Consider the following 13899-nt stretch of genomic DNA (forward strand, 5'->3'; position numbering starts at 1 on the left):
AGCTCTAGTTTTCACCTAGTAGGGATGGGCAGTCTCCATTCCTGGTGACCAGAGCCCTTTCCTTGCTCTACTTGTCTGGCTAAGGGCTTCTCTTTTTCCAGTGCAGGAAGAGCTTATTTAGACTGTACAGGACTGCTTTACTTTAGAATGCTGGAAATTTAATGTCCCTAGGGCAACCTTCCAATGGTGGAAAAAAGCTGGAGCTAAAGTACCTGAGCTTCCCTGGGATTGGCTAAGTCTGAACCGTAGTCTACATCATGCTTAGAAGTATCCCCATCAGGACTGACCTCAATAGTTTACATTCAACAATACAGCCTATATTGGGGTTTCTCTCTTCCCTGTCTCTTTCTTATGTCCATTTCCTCCCTTGGGTGTTCTGGGATTACCCTTTAAATAAACTACCTATGTGCATCTAAGGCCTTGTCTCAACCTCTGATTTTGGGGAAACTCAAATTAGAGGGGGAGGGAGAGATGGAGAGAGGGGCCCAGGGTCCCAACCTCCCTTTAAGGGCATGCTCCCAGTGACTTAACTTCCTTTACTAAGCCTTACTTCCTAACGTTTCCACCACTCCTAGTAGCACCACAGGCTGGGGCCTGAGGCTTCAACACATAAGCCTTGGGGAAAACATTCAAGATCCAAACTATAGCAAGTGGGCACACCCTTCATAGGTGATATACAGGGTAGTGTTAGGTGCTAAGACATATTAAGCCTGTGCTGGCTTGAGATAAGGTACAGGCACAGAGGGACACAGCAACTCAGGCAACAGCTCAAGCACATTAAAAACATGGAGGCAGAGGGATGACAGTGACTGAGGACTTGGCTGGGTTTATTCACTTCAACAATGGAGAACTTTGACAATGGAGAATACTGGGCTCAAGCTTAACAACTATCAACTCAGGGAATGACTTGAACCTGCCGATCTCCATGGCAATACTCAAAGGTACTCTCATTTACTGCCAGAGGACGTGGTGTGCTGAAAATGAGGTCAACATTTGATCATCAAGGGTAAGGCTAACAGACACTGAATGCAAGGTCCCACTCCCTATGAAGCATATGGGCACCCACAGCTAGAAGCTGTTGACTAACTTCATTCCCCAGAACTAATTGTGTCATGAAGATAGATCATCATCTCCATTTTTCAAAAGAGGTTAGCTAAGTGGCGTAGGTCACTGAGCAAGCTACAGAGCCAGGGCTTGATTCCAGGTTACCTGGCTCCAGGACATGCATGCTTAGTTACTGACTGACCTATGCACTCTTGGACAAGTGGTGCTGCTGTCAAACATGCTCTTGTCAACAGTAGAAATTAGGGTTTATTTGAAGTCTTAGCTGTACCTGAGACAGGACCAACAGCCAGAAAAATCCCTATTGACTCCTGATGGGAAGTGAACTACAGAAAATGACGGTTCTATAGCACATCTACAGTGGGCAGCCTGTAGGCATCAGCACCAGGAGAAATGCAGGAATCTGTGACCTCAAGGTGCTCATTCTCAGTTCCTTTGGCTCACATCAATAGCCATGATCTATTCCAAGATCCCAGGCCCCCAGTGCTGTTGGAGCCCCACACCATCTCCCCTAACTCAAAGATGGCACTGTGCTCCCAGAGCCAGGCTAAGTGTGTTGTTCCTTCACATCCTCTTTTGGGGCAGAGCTAAGTTTTCATTTCTGCAGCCATATCAGGTGCAGATGGTAATCAGGTAGGTTGCCTCTTCTACATGGTAGATGGTGCCCCACCTGGTTGCAGCCGAGCAAACAAGGTGAAGCTCTGAGCACGGCTGGCTTCCTGTGATGATTCCTGACCACTAGCCTTAGGTTGCACCCTAGGGCATCTTTTAAAAACAAAGCACTCCCAGTAGCCAGAACAGTCTTTGCCCTTTGCCCCCTCACAGCAGTTAGGGGTACTTCTTTAGAGGGGGGAATACTGTAGATAGATAAGTTAATTAGATATCTTGTAGGTAGTTAGACATGGCCAGTGCATGAGGAGCCAACATGGAAGACAGTAGAGCAACCAACATGGAGGACAATCAAGACACATTCACTGAAAGCCAGCATTGTAAAAGAAGAGAAACTACCACACCCACGTGCTTCCCCTAAGGATGAATAGCAGTGACTGATATTCTAAATAGGTATCAGTCACCTGGGTGGAGGACAAAGATCTTCCAAGAAAGATCCCTGACCTACCCTTTTCCACCAAAAATCCTTGGTCATTCCTTGTACCCTTGCTACGTGATTTGTTTCCCCATTGGATCCCCCATTTAATCAGTATTACCTAAGCAACTATACTTGTCGAAATCCTATTGGTTGTTCATAGTTTTGTCCACCTTGTGATTTCTTGTTGGATCAAATACTACCTAAGTGACAGTACTTGTAATCTTACTAGTTGACTATAGTTTTGTCCCGCCTTGAACCCACCTCACTTTATGGCTTTATCCATAAAAACACCTTTGAGAAATTGGGTGAGTGGGCAACCCATTTTCCTGTCCTCCTTCTGTCTCTTAGACAGAAGCTATCTTTCTCTCAATAAATTTTTCCTACTCTTAAAAAAAAAATATAGCACTCCTGAAAGATAATAATATAACAGCATTTCTCAAACTGCAGTCTCATTAATGATCGCTATGAAACTTGGAGGAGGGTATGTGTCTTGGTGACTGTGTGTAAATGTGAGAGTGACAATATGACCATTTGTTCGGTCCTTCTGTGAAGCCTGCCTGAATTTTTTGCTACAGAAAGTTTGAGTGGAGCTGTCCTGTTTTCCTGAGGAGGGCAGCATTACCAGTGATGGGATCCTAGAAATGAAGGGCACTGACCCAGGACAAACCAAGATGGTGTTTTGAGGCAGGACTTAAAGAAAAACAAGTTCTTCCCAACCTAGGGCAGTCCTCCCACCTCGGGTCATCTCCCTCTCCCTTGCAGCTATAACTCTTTGTTCTGGTACAGATAAAATTGACAACTATGTGCTGTAAACAAAGTTTATGACACCCTGCTCTCGTAGGATTCATAAGACACTCTTTTCTTACAAGGCTAAATTACAAAACCGTCTGCCCTTGTCCTATTCTGGTAAACTCACTTGCTATGTCACAAGAAAGACCACCCCGTTTCGATCAAATGTATAAAAGCTGAAACTTCTTTGTTCAATGCTCTTCCTTTGGACAGGAGTCTGTTGAGCCAGTGTTCACCTAAAACCTGAAATAAATTCTCCTGATTCCCATTAGTCTCTCCCATCTCTTGGAATTCTGCAACACTTTAGTGAATGAAATGAATAAAGTGGAGCTACTTGGGATATTTCAATGAAACTACAACCAAAGCTGTTTCTGGATTATCTTCCAGAATAAGCTCTAGGCATTGTGAGTATAAATTAAGGAGGATGAGGTAGAGTTGGAGGCAGTGATGTAAGAATCAAATTTTATATACTGTTCATCATCAAAGCTCTCTGGCCATGTTTAATTTCTTAAATTTTTCTCCCCAAGATCTCATACTGCAAATGGAGCCAGTGGCTGCATTCAATATACCTTTCTACCTCCAGCTTTTCCCCAGGTATCAGCTGTCGTTTCTCCAGTGGAAATGGAAATGCAAATCTCTGAGAATATGGAAATTTACTTTTTAAAACTAGTTACATGTCAGACATCACAATAGAAACCAAGGAGGTGACAGGGAGTTTAAAGGGATGCTTCAAAAATGAAAATAAGGCATTTAAATGGGCAGGGAAAGTCAAAAGAAATTGCAAAGCTACCATGTAAAAAGAACTAATTAGGAAAAAGTCAGGACACGCCAGTTGCTGTGACTTGCAGGAAGAAAGAGGGAAGTCCAGCCTCTTGCCGGACTCTGCAGCCAATGGCTGAGAGGGCAGAGCGCAGCCTGGAAAAGGGGGCTCCATACAGCCAGTCTCTCGTCTCTCCAAGTCTGATGCTCAGTGATTGTGATTTGTTGTTGTTGTTAACTTGGAGCATGAAAGTATCCTGGGAATTGTTCAGAGTTGTAACATAAGACAGAGGGACACCTAAATGCAGTCTGTGCCTCTGCTTCAGCTGGGAGGAGCACAGGAAAATCTTTATCTATACAACAAGGATTAAAAACAAACAAGCAAAACAAAAAGGAGTCAATAGAATGCATCAGCGCACTGCATGGACCCCTCCACACAGACAGGGGCTTGGCTGTGGGCTTTCAAAGGGTGAGACTGGTATCTTTTCAGTTTTGCTTTCCCAGGTCCTGGCAGGATCCTACAGAGGTGCTCAGTGAATATTTTCTGAATACTCCAGTGAATCATTTTAACTCTGGCCAGAAGGATGTCAGGAAAGTTTCAGGAATAACCTAATTCCACCTGTAAAGAACCATCCCCCCAGGCCTTCTACCTGGAAAAGGGTTTTTTTGGTTCTTTGTTTTGTTTTTTTTTTCTTTTTAAAGAAACACTTCCACTTTTGTAAGCAGAGGAGCAGGGTTTAACCTGGTCTGGGGCAGGTGTTTCTGAGTCAGTACAGGGAAAATTGAGTGAGCCTGTGGGGGAAGGCAGGTGGGGCGGACGGACGGCAGAGCTTAGCCTTACAGTGAGCCCCGACTGACACTGGGAGGAGAGGTCAATGAAGGGAAAGAAGAGGTGGGCTGCAGGAAGAGAGCTGGATTTCACGGTCCCATAGAGCCCTCCCGGTTTTGCAGATGCTGTATCTATGTCATACCAATTAGCACAGCATTGCAGAATGAAATTTCCCTTTTAAAGAGAGCACTTTAAGAAGAGACCAGCTTTCTTTTTCAGAAGCTACCTATTTGAAATGGATGTGGAATGAGCTGTCAAGGTCAGGCCCGTGAAGCTAGAACATTTTCTCCATGTTCTTAAGTACCCCCAGTGCAGCTGGTCACCCAGGGGCTGGCTCTGTGAGCCTGATCCCCGGGCACAGGTAGGAAGTAGTGTGGGTAGGCACAAGCCATGGTCCATGGCACTTGGAAAGATCCTCCCACAATCTGATCACACCTAATGCATAAAGGATGAGCCATCACACTGTCTTAGTCACTTTTTTTATTTTTTTATCACTGAGACACAATAACAGACTCCTACAACTTAAAGGAGGAGAGGTTTATTTTGGCTCATGTTTGTAGTCCATGGTTGACAGGCTCCTAAAGCAGAAATGGCATGGCAGAGGGCATTGTGGACAAAATGCTGCTCAGTTTGGGCACTCAGGAGGCAGAGAGTGAAGGGAGGAGCTGGAGAGGGAGATATAGGCTTTCAGGTTCCACTCTCAGTGACTGGCCTCTTCTGACCAGGCCACAGATCCCAGTAGCATACTCAGCCCCTGAAATTAGCAGGTGGATGAAGCTATGGATTAGTACAGCCACCTTCCAAACACATAAGCCTTTGGGAGGACATTTGGGAGCCAAATAATAACAAATACCTAGGATGAATGTGTGCAGTGTGGCTTAGAAATGTCCTTGAGTTTACCACTTGGAGACAAAGATGAAGAAGTATCTAGGCTTATCTGTGGATTTAGACTTTGAAGGACAGGGTTGGATACAACCAGCCTGAGCAGCTTAGAAATGCCCTCTATGGCTGATCATCTGGGTCCCCTAGAGAAGGGAAGTGTCATGCATTCCACCTAAGAGAGGAATCACATTGGACCACTCTGCCCTTCCGTCATTGTCCCCTGTCTGAGGATGAAACCCAAACCCTGCACTGAGGTTCTGGGCAGGCATGGGTGAGTTTACCCTTCCTTCCTTTTCTCCTCAGGGCCACAGCAGCCCTGGTCTTTTCTACACACACTCTTCCTCTTGCTCAGGATTACACACCTTGGCCACTGTGCCTTATTTGAAGTTTCTGCCACAGGGACAAGTCCCACAGAGAGTCAGTCCCTGCCCTCTGTCCTGTGGTCCTTGAGCTCAGTCCTGTTTGTCCCCTTTGTATTCTCCTGCAAACTGTATTTCCTTTATTTGTGTGCTTTTTCTGCCTCTGTCTCTCCCTGCCCTCCACTAGACAGTAAATTCCATGAAGGCAACAGATTATATCATCTTTGCTAGGGCTTGAATGTTAGGGTCCCCCAGATTCATCTGCGGAAACCTAATCTCTGAGGTGATGGTATTAGGAGGTGATAATTTGGGGAGGTGAATAGGTCACCCAGGGGAAAGCCTTGTGGATAGAACTGGTACCCTCATAAAAGGGCCGGGGGGAGGCTGTCTGCCCTTTCTTACCCATGAGAATGTGTAGAAGTTACCATCTATGAGGAACCAGCCCTTACTAGACACTGAATCTGTTGGTGTTTTGACCTTGAACTCAGAACCACAGGCAATAACTTTCCATTGTTTATGCATTACCTGGTTTGAAGTATTTTGTCAGAGCAGCCACATTGGACTACGATTGTCTTGATTACTGCTGAATCCACAGTGCCTATTCCTGCTTCCGGAACACAGAAGATGCGTAATAAACATTTATGAAATGGTGGTATGTACAGGGAAACTATAGCAACAAAAAGTCTGAGAACCTTTGGGCATTATATGGAGTCATTTCTGTTTCTTTTCTTTCTTCTTTCTTGTTTTCTTTTTTGGTGATGGAGATGGAACTCAGAGCCTTATGAGCTCTAGCCCCAGCCCAGGCCTGTTTTCTGATGCATAGTTTTCAAAGTACCACAGTGAAATGGTTGTCAGAATACCTAGCAAAGCTCCGCAGAGCCCAGAGAGAGTGGTTGGGATAGTTGGATACTGGAGTGATGTCCAGGCTGTGAGGATTCCTGGAGATGGGGCATATTGGTGTGGAGAATTCTAGTCTGGTGCTGAAGGGGTGGTGTGGGGGGCTCTGCCAGTGCAGTGGCCAAGTGGGTATGACCCTGGCAACCGAAACAGCAGCTTCCATCCGTCAGGGTGCAGTCAGCTCAGCAAACACTTATCCTTCTTTCCCAGCTGTCTCATGGACCTGAGCCAGCAGATTTCCATCAGGAAAGGAACAGATGGTGATCAAATTCCTGAACAGCCCAACTTGCTCTCTTCCTCAAGTAATGGCACAGTTAGGCGAGAAAACATCACTGCCTTGAATGTTCAGGTCACACAGGGCTGGCTGCAGCCTCTTGCATGGGTGTGCTTATTTAAGAGGCGATTTGGAATGTGAGTAATATCTGGTGTGTGTACACAGAAGGATCCTAAATGCATGTGCATATCAAGTATTTCTTACCAGCAACTGCATCTCACTCAGCCCTGGCTCTCTGCTTATACTTTTGCCACTCCATAGAAGAACAGGCTTGAAGTGCACTTGAAGGCACCTGAATTCCCAATTAATTCTCCCCTGGGATTTAAGATGTGTGTCTCCAGCACAGGAGCCAAGGTTATTTGAATAGCAGCTTCTGAGTGAAAGTAAATAGTCCTTAGAGAAAATCAGTAACATTTCTATTTGCAAAGCGCCTTCCTAGACATTTATTTTTCATACATGTGCCAATATGCCTTACTGCTAGAGTCTAATAGAGTCCGAAGAGACATATTTTATGTGCACATCAATGTTGGTCTTCTGACTGGCACAATCAGAGCAGGTCTGGGCCAGGGTGAGTTTTCTAAGGGTACCCATTCAAGTTTTGCTTGTTATTAGATAGATGTGTATAGTCCTCCTTCTTCAGACTGCAATCTAGGTGTGACTGGCAAATGTGACCACCTGACCTTCTGTGTCTCCATGCTAGCATTCTGACCCTGAACCCTAGGCAAGGGATGTCCTCACAGGGAAGCCTACAGCTATTCCCAGAACTTCCTGGACAACTTGCTTGTCTTTGGTCTCCACCGGAAGACTCAGTGTGACCAGGCACTCTTGTCCACTGCTGAGGCTGAAGCTCCGAGCCTGCACTTGGCCCTGGTGACATGTGCTGATTTGCTTCTGTCTGATTAGCATGGTAGGATTGCTTCTCAGCCTTTTGGCTAAGATCAAGTGTGGTTAGCATGGTGGTGCATGCTTTTGCTGCACCAGACATGGGAAAAGCCCACACACCCTGCAGGGCCACACTGCCACCCCCAACTTACAATGTTGTTTCTCATGCTGAATCAAAGCCCTGGAGAGTTGCTTTCTCATTCCAGGTGCTGTAAGTGAGGGATCTCCAGTTGACAGACTTGTATCTGAACTCCAAGATACTGCCAGCAGGTGGCCCCAGGAGAAGTGCTTTCCACGGTCAGTCCTCTACTAACACGGACATTTTCAACAGAAGCCTCTGTCCTCACCTGAGGAGTCCTGAAATCTTTGCCAATATTAGCTGTCACAGCTTCCCATACTCTTTCCCCTTGGTTTGGTTGTGGTATCGTTTTCTAAATTTGTGCCATGAATATAGACTGTTACATTAGAGCTCCCTATAGAGGATATTTTCAAAGTTTCCCAAAACAAGTGGATATTTCTAAATGATTTATTACTTAAGGGGTGTGGATTCTGAGTATTTAACATTAAAGAACAGATGAAAGTTCATAGCGGCACAGTTTGCAATAACTAAAGCTTGGAAGCAGCCCAAGTGCCCATCAACTGGAAATTGGATAAAGAAAATGTGGTTTTTTAATAAAATGGAGTACTACTCAGCCTTAAAGAATGAAAAAATAGAGTCATTTATAACTAAATGGATGCATATCGAGGCCATATTCTTAAGTGAAATAAATAGGACACACATGTGTAAATACCGAATAGTTTCTCTAGTGTGAGAAACTGAAAGTGTAAACAAGGGTTAAAATGATTAAAATGAATAATTGATAATTTGAAATAGGAAAAAAGGTCCAAAGACAAAGGAGTGAAGGGAGGGGAAGGAGAAAGGAAAAGAGGGAAAGGAAAAACTATGAGAAAAGAAAAAAAATTGAAATGATGTCTGTGTAAATAGGGAAGGGTGGAGGGGGTGAAGGGCGCACAGGTAACGGGGAAAAAAAATAAGAACCAAGATATAGCATGTACAGGTACAAGCACCCAGTGATAAATGTAAATGAATTGTATACCTAAAATATACCTATACCAATAAAAGAACTAAAAAAAAAAAAAAAAAAGAACAGATGAAAGTTGCTTGGGGTAGAATGAATGGTCCAGTGTGCCAAACCACATGGGCTGCTTGCATTCTCTGCCTTTGCTCCTATCTTGAACTGTGCTTTTGCTGTGGAGGCTGAGCCCTAACACCTGCGGCAGCGGCCTCTCTCCGGGTCTGTCCTTCCCTCCCGTGCCCACATGCCCACCTCATTGTCAGACTAGATGTTGATATCGCATTTTTATTTTATTTTTTTGGTACCGGGGATCGAACTCGGGTCCTTGCGCTTGCGAGGCAGACGGCAGAACCACTGAGCTAAATCCTCGGCCCAGCATTTTTAGATTAACAAAAGTGAGGAGGGCAAGTTTGCTCAGACTGGCAATGCATCTGAAGGGGAAACTTGTGGTTTATTTTAAATAAGAGAGAGTTCCCTAGAGTCAGGTCCACTTTATTGGGTGAATTTTTGGCAGTGTAATGGTGTTTTGTTTTTTTTTATATATAAGAAGATTGACATGGGGCCGGGGATTTAGCTCAGTGGTTATACAGCCTACCTTGCTAGCATAAGGACCCGAGTTCAATCCCCAGGTACCAAAAAAAAAGGATTGACAAATCCTGCACAAGGAGAAAGATTTGACACAGCAGTTTAAGAAGATGTTGTTAGCAGAAATCAAGCCCCGAAGAGTAAGTGGCTTCTTCTGGAAAGCAATTCTTCCTTGTCTAATCTCTTTTCACAGCTCATCAGTTCTCTGGGAATCAGGAAAAGGTGTTTCCTGTAATGTACTGCAAACACGTACTAATAAAAATAAAAATTTAAAAAAGAAGGAAGTAAAATGTGTTTCCCGATTGTCCTGCCATGGGAGAACAGTGCTGGGTGAGGGTGGGGGCCTGTAGCTGCACAGCACTGCACACACATCTGTGGCTGCCACAGAGAGAGATCGACTCTCTTTATCCCCATGGCCTGACCCCAGGGAGTGTGTCTGCAGGATGGCCCCACCGTGTTTGCTTGGGAGGTGGTTGGCATCAAGGCCCTGCCTCTTATCTGCTGCCTTAAGCAAACCAGGGAACCTCTCTGAACCCCTACAGACTTATTAGTAACAAGGGTTACTGAGGTCCTCTGCAGCATTCTGAGAGCCAACTGTAAGCCTCGGCCAGTGTCCTCCTCAGTCAATGGTACACATACAGAGACGTTTCTGGAACATAGAAGACAAAGGGCAACTTCAGATTTTTTGGCAACTTTAATAGAAGCGATTTAAGTATCTGTGGGTGAGACCTCACACAAGATGTAAGGTTGAGGCAAGTTGAAAGGCAGGCCATGGGTAAGGACTGTGAGTGAGGGGGCCCAGCAGGGAAGGTGCTGCACAGACAGACAGGGCTTCTTCTCCTCCATCAAGGTCAAATGCTGGATGGAGCCAGGGCTTCATACGCTTCCCTATTTGTGTAGGAGGCAAGTGGCAGCAGCATCTGAAGGACAAAGGGTGGGCGAAGCCTTTTCTGCCCTGGCTTGGGAGTGGGATCCTGTGGATAGTGGTGTCAACATGGTGAAAGAGAAGACAGTACCAGTGGGAGCTTATCTGCTTCTGAGTTGCCTTGGACTTGTCCCTTATAGATGTCTCCAGAGAGGAAGAACATGGGGATTAAGGGAGGAATTCCTCTCTTTAGATGGTCAGGGTCTAACAGGTGAGCTATCACTTTGGGATTCTGCAGATGCTGAGGGCTGAGGGAGTCACCAGTGACACTACCTTAAGGCCTGGTTCAGTTCTCTATCTCCTATCAGTGGCGATGTGGGCTCAGAGCCAGGTAAGAAAGGCCATGAACTACAAGTGGCTTGCATGAGGAGCAGTAATTTGGAAGTGATCCACTGAAATCCTGGCCATCATCAGACTTTGTATTTAATAAGTCTATGTTTATTTAATAATGTCCAGAAAATGATTTGAAGAAAATTTCAAACTTTAGTTCCTTGGGATATGAAAGACAGTCCTCTTACATTTAGGTTGCCATGATGGAAACCAGAAGGAGCACATTGGGATTAGTATTTCACCAATTCCAGTGAACATAGCTCTGGCCTATTGGGGAGATTTAGGATAGGGTCATATTGATCCCCTTGTCTTTGACAGCTTCTACAGCCGGTGGAGAGGTGAGACTTGGCCCTGGCTTATAGAGGCCCTGACAAAGAAGTAGAGAACTAGAGAGAAACTCATTTGGCCAATTGGGGGGTATGTCAGAACTGTAAATGGAGGCAGATATGAAACAGGAGCCAGGTCACTGTCCAGCCACAAACCAGCTTCCTCTGTGGCTGCCCACCCTTGTCTGGCTATGTGGGCTGGGTCCTGAGGGCACTAACCAGTCCTGCATAAGAATCTTCACATCCAACAGGCATCTGACTCGGGGATGTGGGAAGAGTCCTATGTATAGGGCTGGGATCTGGAGAGCCGGGGGAGTGCCAGTTCCACTGGGGAGTTCAGTGGCAGCCTCTCCCCTCAACAGGCATCCAGGCTCAGTGATAGGCCCCTCCCCTAGACTCTGCATGCAGCTCACCCACAGGGGTGGAGTCAGCTGGCTGTTTCTGTTTCTTTTGGTGGGAACTGCAGCCCATTCTGCATTTACTGCAAGACCTGCTCCACCAAATACAGGTTCCAGCAACCACCACCCAGCACCCTGCCCTTGACAGGAAGATGCTTGCCTGCCCACCACTGTCCTAGCCCACCTCTCAAAAGCCAGCAAAGGTGCCAAGAATGAGGAACCCCACCCCCACCCCCAGTGCCACAGTGTGAGCAGCCCACAAGGTGGGGTTCCTAATCTACGCCACTTTCTTCTCACTAGCCCTAGAACTTAGAAAGCCGGACTGAGGGGGACTGGGCCTGAGCTCTGCAAGTTCTTCCCTTCTTCTGCCTTTATCCATTTCAGCGTGGTTCCCAGGGAAAGTGCTCCACGTTCACAGGCCGGTTGGGAGCCAGAGACACTGTGCTGGGGTCCTGTAAAATTCTGCACCTGGGAACAAGTGGACCCTGTTGCCAAGCCTGGGCAAACTGAGCACAAACCTGCCTTTCTCAACACATGCTTCACTGACCTGACAGTCTGCACTACCCATCTTCCAGAATGGAAAAGTCTCTGAAGCTGTTCATGGTAAGGCTCCTCTCTACTCCTTTTCTCATAACATTCACTCCCTTCTGCAGTGCTCCCCGCTGCTTCCTCAGCTTTCTGTTTCCTGAGTGCGGAGAGGCAGCCCTGTCCCTATCCTCCCTGGCCCTGGCTGCCAGAGTCTCTGCACCCGTTTGAAAGTTCGGGGCTTGATGAGGAGGCTGCCTTTACAGCCACCTGTCACTTCCGCTTCACATCCTATTTCTTCCCTTGAAGGCCAAGGTATATCAGGCCTCGAGTTCACAGAGTGTCTGGGTAACAAGTTGGGTAGATGCTTATTTTACACTTTTTGTTGCTTTTCTTTCTCTCTGCTTCCCTTTCCTCTCTGCCTCTCTCAGTACCAGCTGGCTCTTCTGGATCTCTGAAACCCAGCTTCATCCCAGGATCATATCACAGACTGTCTGAGATTGTGAAAGAAACTACAGTGATGATTAGAAGCACTTTGAGGTTCTTGGGCCAAAAAAGGCATACAAGAACCCAGCTGCTGAGGTTCTTCCTTGGAGGAAGGTGAAGGGCACAGTGTGAGTGGGAGTGGTTGTTATGGCCACCACGAATGTCCTCAAGAGGTGGTCAGTGGTCCAGGTTCATGCGAATGAGGCCAGTTACCCAGTAGGTCACAGTGCACACACAGAACACAGTAGAGGAGAAACACACAAACTTGGCAGATAATAAGAGAGGAACAGGGCTCTTGGCCCCCTATTTAAAAGGGATGGAGTGCCTCCATGACTCAGACACCTAACCCACCAGGGTGCTATGAGCTTGTCCTCACACCAGAGGTGTGTCTGAACACCCATCAGCCACTCTCCACTGAACTCACAGTGCCCTCAGGATAGGAGGAGCGGGGGACGGGCCGACAGCCCTCTCTAGGTGTCAGCCCTGGAAAGGACTGTGAAACCCAGGGAGGGAAGTGACCTGAGGCCAGCAGGCAGAACGAAGAGAGATGCCACCCTGTGATTTTCACTGTGGGAACTCCATCCTGGTCTGTCCCTGAGCCAGTGCTGGGAGATGAGGTAGCACTGCCCAGGGACCAGATGGGAGGCCACTTGCTTGAGGAAGCCATAAGCTGTAAGCTGTGAGGGCTAGATATGTGGTTCCATCCCACAAGTCCTTGACAGCTCCCATGCCTCCAAATACAACTGCAGCTAATTCCCCTACCCTTTCTGGGCTCTGCAGTACCTGTGTTCAGGGAAGCTAGTGAAGGAGGCTGTGGAGAGCATACAGTCCTCAGACTGAGCCCCTGGTCTTCCAGGACCCATTCAGTCCATCAGGCTCATCCTCTTCATCCTGCTCAACTTCCACATCCTGCCCTGTCTCAGCACAACCCCCGGGCAAGGGAGGGCTGGGCAGGTACTGGAGGAGCCGGCCTTCCCGCTTCATTTCTGCCAGCTCCTTGGCACAGCAGCTGGGTGTGTTGGTCTCATAGGTGTCATGGAAGGTGTTGTAGTCCACTTCATAGAAACCCTTTTCCAGGGTGAGGACTGGAGTAAATCGGTGGCCCCAGAGAACCTCTGTGTCCATGTAAGAGCTTCGTGCTTGGCAAGTCATGCCTGGGGAAACAAACCACATGCATTAAGGTGCAACCATCCATCCATTCATCCATCTATATACCCAGTATTTCTTGAACATCTACTTTGTGCTAAACATCTCAGGAGTAAATCTGAATAAGACATCATTTTTGATGTGAAGGAGCTCAGATATGGTGAGGGCATAAAATTAGAAATGCACGCAAGACTCTGGAGTACATTCTTACAAACCTGAGCAAACAGCATTAGAGGCAATAACATGGTTCCTGAGAACAGCATTCAGATCTAGAAGACTGGG

The 13899-nt window shown here is 46.7% G+C and overlaps 1 protein-coding gene across 4 annotated transcripts in view; it reads right to left on the reverse strand.

Annotated features, from left to right (window-relative positions):
- Positions 1-10160: 10160 nt before the first annotated feature.
- The window catches only part of Kcnj5 (potassium inwardly rectifying channel subfamily J member 5), a 29971-nt gene continuing 26232 nt past the window's right edge, over positions 10161-13899 (reverse strand). For all 4 annotated transcript variants that reach the window (XM_004862615.3, XM_004862617.3, XM_004862616.3 and 1 more), the window contains one exon: positions 10161-13625. In XM_004862615.3, the coding sequence (XP_004862672.1) occupies positions 13303-13625 (323 nt within the window). In that variant the 3' untranslated portion in view covers positions 10161-13302. The remainder of the gene's footprint in view (positions 13626-13899) is intronic.

This window comes from Heterocephalus glaber, unplaced genomic scaffold, assembly GCF_053883595.1.
Source record: "Heterocephalus glaber isolate CG9 unplaced genomic scaffold, H.glaber_assembly_v1.0 deba00001446, whole genome shotgun sequence".
Taxonomy (NCBI): domain Eukaryota; kingdom Metazoa; phylum Chordata; class Mammalia; order Rodentia; family Bathyergidae; genus Heterocephalus; species Heterocephalus glaber.